At 39.9% G+C, this 11,853-nt stretch overlaps 1 protein-coding gene across 2 annotated transcripts in view; it reads right to left on the bottom strand.

Annotated features, from left to right (window-relative positions):
* Positions 1-11,853, bottom strand: part of MARCHF1 (membrane associated ring-CH-type finger 1) — a 250,412-nt gene that overhangs the window by 5,497 nt on the left and 233,062 nt on the right. For both annotated transcript variants that reach the window (XM_064449772.1, XM_064449771.1), the window contains one exon: positions 2,751-2,898. In XM_064449772.1, coding sequence (XP_064305842.1) covers positions 2,751-2,898 — 148 coding nt within the window. The remainder of the gene's footprint in view (positions 1-2,750; positions 2,899-11,853) is intronic.

The following is an 11,853-nucleotide window of genomic DNA, read 5'->3' as shown; positions in this document are numbered from 1 at the left end:
AGTCTTGACTCCTAGACCTGGTAACCCGGACTTCTCAAAGCAAGCCTTCACTCTTAGCCAGCTGTGTGTGTCTCATGAATCGAAGTAGCCCCTTTACTGTTAAACACACAGGACCTGGGCTTTTAATTAAACAAATAGCAGAAGAATATTAATTATTGCAAAAGCACACAAAACATTTGAAGTAGCTGTAGTTTTCCTTGTCAGGGTAACTGTGCAGTAGTACTTAGAAATGGTAACAAGGTATTAAGTGATGGTGCTAGCCAACTAACTATTTTTAATTTCCAGCAAAATGAAAGCATGCAAAGACCATGCAAATCACTTTCTATCTCCCTAACCACTATTACTCTGGTTAGTTGAACTTGCCAGGGACAAATCCTTTCATATTTGTTAAATTTGTTCACAAAATGTTTGTCATGCCTTTCTTCAACCCCCAGTTCCCGGGACAAAAGAAAGTATCAAGGAATACTTTCCGAAGGTGTCATACCTGGTGATGCGGTTTCTCTTTCTCCCTTTAATAACTGTTTTTAAAAATCACTGTCTCTTTTTTGCTCTTAATTATGAAAACAGTATGGTTTGCATCTGACTAAGCCCTGTCAGTGGGTAACGACACTTAGAACCAGCAAGTCACAGCTGGAGTGCTGAGCTCAGAAGAAAGAGGCTGAATAAAGGGCTCAGCTTTCCTTCAGAGTTTCTTCCACATCTTAGCAGTAAAGACGTGCTGCTGCTTCTTCCATGGCAATACAGGAAGCACCGGTTTTGTTTAACTGGTATGGCACAGTGAGTTTTGTACCTTTCAGTACATTCCAGGATTGCCATATTTTCATAGACTCGAGCTTTATTAGGAGAGACAAAGCTCAGCTGAGCCTAGACCTGGTTTTTTTTCATGCAGAGCAAATTTATGTCAAACTTGATTCCCTACTGCTGGTGCCATATAAATTCTAGAATATTTTAAATATATTTTAAATTGTCCTTTCTATAGACCAGTGACAGGTTTACCAATTAAGAGGTTTACACTTTTATTTATTTGCATCATATGCTTTCGTAAGGAGAAAAAAAAAATCCCTTTAAATCCCTTTAATGAGAGATACATTTTAAAAAAGGGATTTTTAAGCTTACACAATATTAATAAACAGTACTAGTATTAGTCAGGTTTTTCAGGTTTTTCTCCTCCTCAAAATATGTTTATAAAGTGTTTTTCCTTCAGTATTCGTTGCCTTTTCCCCCAGCATTTCCCATTTAAACGGAGATAATGGAGAGAAAAGCAAACTACATACACATCTCTTCCCACCCACCCCTTCACCCCCTGAAATACAGGTTTGATTTGGCAAAAGTACACCCCCCTCAATAAGCAAAAAGTTCTCTTAACAAACACTTATTTTTGTGTGTTGTAAGTAGCTCCAAGGCATCTCTTTGTCCATTTTTTAGTGTGGAGAATCATCCATTACATTTGGCAAACACTGACTTCTATACAAATCATAAATACTTTTTGAGCCTACCAGGATTAATTAATGTGATTCTTACAGATTCTTTATAACAAAAATTCATGTTACCTGTTTTGTTATGTAAATTCAGCTAATACACAGAAATACCTTCCACCATTTTAATGAGTAGGGTGATGTAGCTGCACTCAGAAATAGAAATTCAAAGCCATTCCTAGTCCTGCCCTCAGGGCCAGTTTGGTTTTTTTTTTTTTGAGATGAAAAATGGGGTTACCCATTTGGAAAGAATGCAAAACAAGGCTTTGTTTTGACACATACATTCATCTGTGACTTACTGAGGCTTGTTACATATTTTCCTCTCATAGACAAGAAAGGCAAGCATTGGGAGAATCATCAAATATTTATCTAACTAGCAAGGCACAAAGCTCCGCCTGTTTTGTTTTCTGTGTTAACTCCAGCGTATAGCACAAAGCTAGAGACCTTTGTCCTTCTACTGTGCTTAAAGTCAATTCAGATCAAAACCCAAAAACTTTTCAGCCTCTTCATGATCACGATCATATTTAAGACTAAATTTAAGACCAAACAGACTTAGATTTGAAAGGAAAACAGTAGTTCAATTTGGAATATATTTTCCACATACAGTAAGTATAGTCCAAAAATAAGCCTACCTATGTTAAACTTGCATTTTGTTACATGTCCAGCCGGGTGTTCAGTATCACCACAGACAGAGACTCCACGGCCTCTCTGTTCCAGTGTTTGACCGCCCTCACAATAAAAACAACCGGAACATGGATATTCACAGTGAAATTCTATTCAAAGGACGCAGGAATGGCTTCCCATGCTACTTAAGTCCCACATGAAGGACTAACACGACTGGAACATGGTCTCTTGGAATTTCGTATTAGGAAGCTTTTTGATGAAAGGGCTCTATCATGTTCTACAGCATATCAAGGTTCAAGTGTGTAATATAAATAAATTGCTATTTTACGACCTGAACTTGCACTGAGCTATTTGAATTTGACTCACCTTTTTGTCTGACCTTTAGAAATATCTAGATAATGGGAGATTAACCTAGGAAGAACCAGCAGGCTAGTTAAGCTGTTGTAATGATTACACTAAGAAGAGGTCTCTCTGCAGGGGCATAACATAAGCTTTTAACACTGATGCATTCATTACTTCTGCATTAAATAATTTGATGTAGCCATGTATCAGCAAGCTGTTATTTAAGAACAGAATGTGACTGGTTACATAGCTGCCTATCAGCCATCCATTACATTTTCAACAAGACTGAAGAAGGTAAAAGATACTTACCGTTATCATTGCCTTGCTTAATTTCCTCAGCGGTTCTATCAATTAAAACATACAGTGACCAAACAACACAGGTAATTGCAATTACATGGAATGTGACTGAACAAACTATTTTCCTCCTCTCACTTGTTGTCATCTGTAGTTTCTCCCACTGCAATTAAAAAAGTAATTAAAAAAAAAATCAGACTTGTAGAATTTTACAATAAACTGATTAGGCTGTTCTGGCTCTTTCTACCAAAAAAGCAAGCAGTAATAAAATTAACAAGTCTTTTTATTTTGATCATACACTTTACAGTAGCACGTGCATTATCACTGTAAAATTCATAATGGTCTCATTTTTACGGATTCAGAGAAATGAAGACTTCTGTTTCTGTCTGCTTGTGAATGACATCTAAAGTAACTGCAACACAGCTGTAAAATGTTATTAGGCAGGTAAAAAGCTAGATATTTATTTTAACTTTACCTGATACACACTTCTGCTAATGAGAGAAGAAAAACCACAAACATTAGCTTGTAATACTTAAACAATTCTCAGCTATTCTCAGTTGCTTAAAATTAGAGGAACGCAGTTGTGGAACAGTCTTCCTATAAAATAAAAGCATAAGAAATGCAGCTGCATTGAGGATTAAATTCAATAAACCTGAAAAGATTATTAGGTGGAAACGCTTGTATGTGATAGCAGTCAAACAGCCTCAGTAATACAAGAAGGATCTTCCAGGCACATGTTTGTGAATTTTGGCACTAAATCCATCACGTGTTTGTGAATTATGGCACTAAATACTAGCTTAAGTTAAAGTTATTTTAAGATGAAACAGGCTATTCTCTCCATTTGAACAACGCAACTCGAGGTGATTTTTTAAAAATCTTGCTTGTGAAGACATTTTTTTTTCAGCACTTTTTTAAACTAAATCCCTTCTCTACTAAAATGCTTGCCTTGGAAAACAGATGAAAGAATATGACATTTAAAAGCAAAATGCCTCCATTCCGATGAATAATCTCGGAGCCGGTCTCTAGCATCTAATAAACGAAGGGAGCACGAAGCACAATACAACAGTGCCATCTCTCTGCAGCCGTGCTAACGCTAACTGGGCTTCAGCACCCATGGCCCAGCACCGGTCACCGGGACCGCAAAGCTGCTCCTCCGCTTACAGGGACCTTCGGTATACCCGGGATGCAGCTCCTAATAGTTTCCAGGTGCGTATGCCCTGGCCACTTCGGAGCACTGAGTTGGTATAAATTTACTTTGAAGGTACGAGTTTAGCTTTGTTTTCCTTGTTTGGATTTTTTTGGTTGGCTGCTTTTTAAAAAAATTTTGTTTGAGTTTGTTTTTGGGAAGTAATGAATGTCTCTAAATTGCTTATGGCAAGCGCTGGAGGTGGCCTCTGGGCTAGATGCTTAAACTTGAACCAATATAGCCGTTCTTCTAATCTGAACACTATTTGCTGTCTGGTCACATTACGAAGGAGCACAACTGCAGTAAAAGCTGTGGAATGTCAATGCAATGTCACCCAGAGGGCTAACTCTCAGAAATGCTTCCTCCTGCCATTAGTTTTAGAGCGGCACATACCAGGCCAAACAAATTGCATTCTTTACTGGCAGTTGAAGCTTGCACATTGCGCTAGGATAACGGTGGGACTTGGTGATCTTAAAGGTCTTTTCCAGCCTAAAACGATTCTGTGATTCTATGATTTCAGAGCTGTTGCCTCAAAACAGTCTCTGGAGCATTTTCTGGCCTTTCTTAGAATTTTACAAACACAAGGCTTAAATAACTGTTTAGAAGAACTGACGTATTCCCTGAGTAATACACACAGACAGAGCTAGCAGTTTGTTTACCAGCTGATGCCTCATTTCAGTTTCTGATACTTCTGCTTAGGAGTGAAAACTAAGCTTGCTGGGTTTTGTATGGCAGTCTGGAAAAGTGGGAGGCATTTAAAAAAAGTAATAAACCAAAAACCCAGAACCTTATATTCATTGTAGCTCACATAGGTAGTATTCAGCGGTCAGGCTGTGGCATTACCATCACAGTCTTATCACACCACCACAGTCACCCAGTTACACAGCATTTGACCTGGAGACTTTCATCCTATTTGCAGTGAAAATTCAATTCAAGCCTTACAACAGGCTTTCTTTCCAAAGAAAAAGTTGTCTTTGTCCAGCTGGAAGAAAGGATTTTACCTTAACCCTTCACTTACCTGTGGCTGCTTTGTGAGAAATCAACGTTGAACATAAAAATGAATTGTGTTCTTAAACAGAAATTTTCTGTCAACTCAGCTCTGACTTTTTGGTCTACTGGAGAGAAGATTCTGTGCTAAATTTTCGTTGCCGTGTATACTTGCAGTCTTGTTATAGCCATTTTACTCTAACATAAACAAAAGCCTTAGAGTGTTGATCTGAATGCCCAAATAAAGCTTTTTCATATGGAATTTTAAAGTCAAAGAAGAATGCTGTTCCCATTAGTCTAAATGTAAACATTTTGTAGGTGGGGAAAAAAAAAAAAAGGCAAAACCAAACAACCAACAGGCAGCATAGGTAAATAAAGGGACAAGCTCAGAAACTTCTGCTGAGATTGACAAGAAAGGTGTATCAGGAGGGGGAGCTAGCAGGCCTTTTTTGCTAACATCCCGTGCACAAATCCAGCAGAAAGCAAGCCAAGGCCTACCGGACTCTGCTTCCTCTCTCTGGACCCTTTTCTTCTCCCACAAGACAGCATGGCTTTGTACCTGTTCTATCCACATGCACGTTACCACACCAGAAATGAGCTGGCAGGAGACCAGGAGAAGCCACCAGGGAAGGGGTACAGAGCACCTTGTACTCCCAGTTGGGATACAAGAAAGGACCAAGGATAGACTCCTGCTCACACAGACAGACACAGCGGGATCAGCATACTTGGGAGTATTTTACAGCTCTTAGCGTCTCCCAAAGCTGCAGTTCTGTTTTGCCCTGCCCTCGCTGCAGTCCCAGTTCTCCCCTCACCTCCAGTCACGATGGGCTGAGCTCGGAAAGGGAAATTCAGTTAAACTTTGTGCTCTGCTCCTTGTGATCCCTGTGGTAGCTGAGGTAATCCTCCTGTCCTACTCACGTATTTTAGTTTGGCTGAACAGAGAATACTACGTAACTACCGTCACTCTCTACTAGAGGAGTGATGTTACTAGATAAGCCAGCAATTTAAGTTGCCCTGGAGCAGAAAAGTGCAATTCACTATTTTAGGATTTTTGCAATAGCCTTAAATTAAAAATTAACTGTTAATGTTAGCATAGACTTGCTTGGATAAAAGCACAATTATGTGAAATAAAAATTGCTTGAAAATCCGTAACAAAGGCTATGAGACAACAATACATTGAGCAGGGAAATCATCAGCCCCTTTTACTTACGCTTTATAGTCCAGGACGTGATATGGTCTGAGGTTAGGCAGATACCACCCTGTCACACAGGGCATTAATGCCTCCTTAACCACTGATAAATTCACCCCTGCTGTATTTTAAAGCTTCTGCAACTCTCATGGCTCTCTACATTCATGATGGCAAGATAAAAATAAATTGCATCACATTTTATTATCTTTATCAGTGATCTAGAATATGTACAACCATCAAGTTGGCACACTGACATGCCATGGATAGAACTTCAGAGGCCACCAAGATCAGAAAAATAGCATAAAAGTAAATGCCCAGATGCAATTTTCCTCGGAAACGTATATGTTAATATTCCTAAGGTGCTCTAGAGGCTGGAAGGAGAGGAAGAAATGGAAGACTAACAGCCAGAGGAGACATTTATAATGACTTGGAAATTATTGAGTCACTAAATCGATAGACAAACACTGTTGGTTTTGCCCAGCCTCCTCCAAAGCACCCCCTTCACCGTTGTACATGTGATTGTCACCACCCACAGATTCCTTAACCCTGGCAGCAATACACACAGAAACTGGAAATCATCACGGATGCGGATGGTTTCGTGTCCTGCGAATGCAAGCGACTGCACGAACACCATGGCGCTCCACAGAACCGGTGCGCTAAAACACTTTGTAACATCTAACAACCACAAGACTTTTTGCACAAGTCACCAAAAAAACCCACAATGCAAAAGTATGTATCCCTAAAAGAAAGCTTGAAATAATCCCAGCTCCCTTCCTACTTTCTGAATAAGCTTTCTGAACGTTACAGTTGCACCGTGCTCTGCAAACCACTGGAGGGTGGTAGGAGACTGCCTGCCTGCTTCAGAGGCTCCTACCAAGAAGCTAGAATGAACTGCCAAGGGAAAGAAGCTGTATTGTAAATGTGATGAGAAACACTCCTCCCACCCCAACTACTACTTGCAGCTACTTCTAAAACACGACACACACCTCAGCCTGAACTCCTGTGCTTTGCTGCCAGAGAAGTAAGTAACAATCTTGAAAGCGGCAGCTGTAAAACTGTACCGTTCTGGGTTTCTACCTTGTGGTTTCGTTCTGTTTCCTAAAGACTCTCTTGCTGTAAAACTTAAAGGGAATGGTTACTGATTTCATAACCCACTCCTGCAATTACAAAATGTAGTCATGAGTCTTCTGGGGAAAGAAAAAAAAAAAAAAATAAAAAAAAGGGAAAAAAAAGTAGCCTACTCACAGGGAACATCTAAATCGTATGTAAGCCAACCACTTCCCTTTCCTGTAACAGAGTCTGAGAAAATCCCTGATATTTATTTAAAGGGCCAAAATTTGCCTCCCTACATGTCACCTCTAATAAAAGCTTGGTTAATCAATATGCAACAAATAAGTAGGGATATTTTTAAATATCCTCTGAAAACAGCTTGTCTGCGTATGTGGGGATGCTGGTTCACATCCTAGAGATCCCGATACAGCCTCTTTTCTTATAGACAGAAGTAAATCTGCAATTTTAACTCCCTCCCATACATTAAGCTTTCTGCAAAGTAGTTTCACAATGGCCCAATGCAGAACCAAAACCTTCACACTGCTCACATGAAAGCTGTAACCACACCACAGAACTGCACTCTGCAAACTTTGCTGCCTGTGTGTTCCTTTTCCCTACCTTCTGAGTGTAGATTTACTGTCTGCCTGCCCCCATCTGCCATTTTGTGTCCAAATGTTGCCTCCTGCTAGCGGTAATCTTCTGTCACATTGGCCACAAAGCTTTGCCCACGTAGATTTCCTGAAGCAACTCCGTATCTGCCGCAGGTTTGCAGATTCATGCCTTTAGAACCCAAGGTCTCTCTCCTGCAGGGGCTCATCACTGAGGGTGCCAAACTGAAGGTGAAATTAATGGGCTGCTTTGCAACATGCTATGAATGCTCAAACTTTTAACTTTTGGGTATTTTCAGGAACCCTATTTTTAAAAATTGCATGACAGGGGAGTCTGATATGGGCATGACATGGCTAATATTACATAGTTTTCCCATTCTGACATCTTTCTCCCTATCCAGAATTTATCAAAAAAATGACAACTGCTTTGTGCTTGCATTTTAGAAACAAGTGTGCTGAAGTTCAGGGTAGGTCTTTGATTTATTTTTTTTTTTAACTTTGTTAAATTGAGCTGTGTTGTGGAATTCAGCTTACTTTGATTTATAAAACCTGAGGTGTTAATGATGCACACAGCACCCACACTGGAAGGACTTCCTTCTGCTCTCACATAACATTTTCTGAATTCTTTCTACAATCTCTCTACAATCTAAAGAAAGACTTTGAGCCAACCGCAATATTGAAATAATATATGAATATTGAAATCTATTGAAATAATCATGCCTGCAAAATGAAGGCTAAAATTGTATACTAGGGGCTGCTGTAGAAACTGCATTCTGGACACAGACTAGGAATACACAGAAAAGTATCTTTCTTATCTCAAACCAGGCCCAAAGGATCTAGCCAGCACTTTTGAAAAAAAGCTCTGAAGAACCAGAGCAGTGTATGATAAAGTGAGCCAAGCAGTGAAGACATGTCAGTAGTCTGAACACGTAGCTCAGAGTTATTTATTTTCTGTAGTTTTGGCAGGGTTTTCTGGTTACTTGTTGCAGTACTCATTGGCTCAGGGTCCATGGTGAACTGTTCACTACCATCAACCTACCAGCTGGCGGAAAGCAGCTGCAGTGGTAGTTTGCAGGAATGGAATTCATGCAGTGGGCGGAGGAGGAAGAAATAATAGTCATAAAGGACAACAGGGCTCCACACATATCAGGACAACAAAACAGCCTCATGCAGATTTGAAGTGTTGATGAGAGATGAGGCTTCAAACCTTGCAATTTGAATAAAAGCATTCTGGACCACTCTGTGCCACCTAAACAGCACGTGGTTGCAGCCTGTGCCTGAGGGACTGCATCTTAAAGGACAGGGCATGCCTTGCTGCATCCTGCTCCAAGACGAGAAATGCCCCTCATATGGTCTGACAGAATGTGCCAGGTCCGATAGCTGAAAAGAGAAGGGTTAGGGCCATGAAAACACCTCCTCTGCACTTTTTTTCCTCAAACACATCCAGAGCACATTCAGAGAGGAAGAACCGCGCAGGCTCACAGAAAACACAGAAAACTTATTTGCCCCTTGCCTTTTGTGAAAAGATACATCCCAGAGAAGAAACTCTTGCAAGGATCAAGAATAGAAGACCAGAATTAGACCCCTGCTACAGCAGCCACTGAAAACAAAAATAAAGTAAATTTTAAAAAATCCCATGTTGTACAGTGCATCATACGGCCGTTTCTATGCACAACCTTACCTTGATCTAGTTAGCTCATTAGATGAGCTGGTACAAACCCTACTCTGGCAAACCTGTCTGAAGTTTACCTAACATCTACTTCTGTCCCTAGGTGACGCTAAACAAAGCTGGTTGGAATTCAAATGAATGTCTGTGGTGTATTTAAAACACCTATTAAAAGTTTAAAACTGAACCAGAAATGGGGGCATTTCTAAAGGCAAACACACTTTAATTCACTTTTATGTGTGATATGCATGCCGAGAGTAATAAAGGAACTACATAATGGAAGATCTCACTTTGATGAACACCTTAAGATTGTATTCTGCAAGGAACTAATAATTCGGTTTTATCAAAATCAAGACAGTGCTGTATTTCTTTTTTTAAGTGACAGTTAAAAGAGCTGGACTTGAGTGATATAATCAGCATGCACTCTTCACAAACTTATGCAAGATTTAGCTGTGTATGTCATCAATTAGCAGACCCTCAAAAAGTGTAAAATAGGGGTATTTAGTAATTTGAGAAGATAATTTCTAAAATGAAGTAGCTGTTTTTACAATCTGGAAGTACTATTGAGAATACTTGTCATTTACCAACTAGAACAACTTCAATACCTGCATCCTAATCATCCCAACACAGACCAAGCAAAAAAACACTACGCTTTGGAAATACAGGAATAGCCAGACCTCATGCCCTCTTATCCAATGCTCTGTCTCGGACAGAGGCCAACACCAGATGCTTCAGAGAAACGTGCAAGAAACCCTGTGGCAAGTAATTATAGCATAACCTCTCCATATTGGGAGCTTCTTCCTAGCTCCCATCTGCTAGAAAATATTTTACATCAATATATAGAATACAAAAATACTCTACAAAGTGCTTAATTTCCAAGCATCCTCTTTAAATGCTGAAGCAACATTAACCAATTCTTTGTTCAATGGAGGTCTACATGATCAGCGTTCAGTACGATCACGAGCTTCTCTTTTACAATTGCTGTTTCTTCTCTTGCTTTGTAAGCTATTTAAGAAAAGGGTCATTATCTCCTAGCACAGCACGTTTCAGCTACCTTATCTAAAAAGAGAATCCTGACAGATAAACTGCAGGTGAAACATTAAACCACCAGCTGGGAGTGAACTATCACCATAATGCAAAACTATGGGGAATGTCTGGTACTAGGAAAAAGAGGCACACATCTAGAACTCTAGAAAAGATTTACTTTAACTGCCTGGGCATATGCCTTTATTACTCAAAAATCAAAAAACAAGCCACATGTGGGCAACCCATAAAGAAGCAAGGAAAAAAGGTGCAGAATCTATGTCTCCGCTAACTTTTATCACGGTTAGTCATGAACAGAAGCAGATGTTACTGTTACCTGCTCTCCATACAGTATTTCTACAATCATTCTGTCGAAAGGATCTAGTTTGTGTGCCACTTTTGTTCTCTTTGCAGCAAGTCGTCTCCCGTCTCTGCCTACTCTGACTTTCCAAAAAGAGCAACACACCTAATTGAAGGCATGACATTTTCCTCCAGTCACTAAGTAGCAAATGCCTTTAAATCACAGTCCAGCTCTCAAACAATAACTTAGACACAAAAAACCTCATTTAAAAAAAAAAAAAAAAGAGTCAATCAGTCTAACTACCATACCACAAAGCACAGACCATAATTTTGCTGCAAGGCCAGTTAAGTTGAGATTTCATTTTCGAACGAAAGCAGGTGGGGGTGCTGCATTTTGCAGTATGTACTCTGTGGGCAGTACAAGAGCAGCCACGACACATGCTCAGTGCTGGATTTGAGGTGGATTATGCCAGGGTCAAAGCAACCACGAGTCCTTCCTCCACTACAGCAGCCATAACAAAACATCTCCCAGCAGCCTGTGCCAGAGTCTCTGGCTTCGAACACCAAGTAGCATGGGCTCCCTTTGCACATCTGAGGGTATTTTGGTCTTAACTAGTGTGATCGATGTAGACAGAAGGCTGGGATAGCATGACAGAAATAGGGGAAGTAGAGAAATGAGAGACAAAGGTGGGTATAGCAACATTCAGGAGATCAACGTCCCATTACATAGTCTTGTACAACTCTCCACTTTCTTTAGTCCTGCCCAATTAAAGTGAAATTTCTCTGAAGAACTGTTCCCTTAGGCACCTAAGACAGTTATAATATATGATCACAGTTTTGTTAGAGAGTCTTTACTTGAATCACCTTCTCTTCAGAATTCATCACACTGCTTAATTCCTCAATATCAAATTGTCTACCCTGCTGAGAAGTACCTTGAAGCATGCATTTTGAAATTAGAGCTGATTAAACAAAACTGGTGACACCTGGAAAGCTAAATCAACAAATATACTTTCTGTTTATTTAATTGTAGTTGTAAATGATGTACAGAGTCTTCTCCAGCACTTACAGAGGAATATTAGTTATTCCACTTCGAAAATATTTTTCACCGA

Source organism: Phalacrocorax carbo, chromosome 4, assembly GCF_963921805.1.
Source record: "Phalacrocorax carbo chromosome 4, bPhaCar2.1, whole genome shotgun sequence".
Lineage (NCBI taxonomy): Eukaryota > Metazoa > Chordata > Aves > Suliformes > Phalacrocoracidae > Phalacrocorax > Phalacrocorax carbo.
The sequence above is the reverse complement of the archived record's forward strand: the minus strand, read 5'-3'. Positions and strand labels throughout refer to the sequence as shown.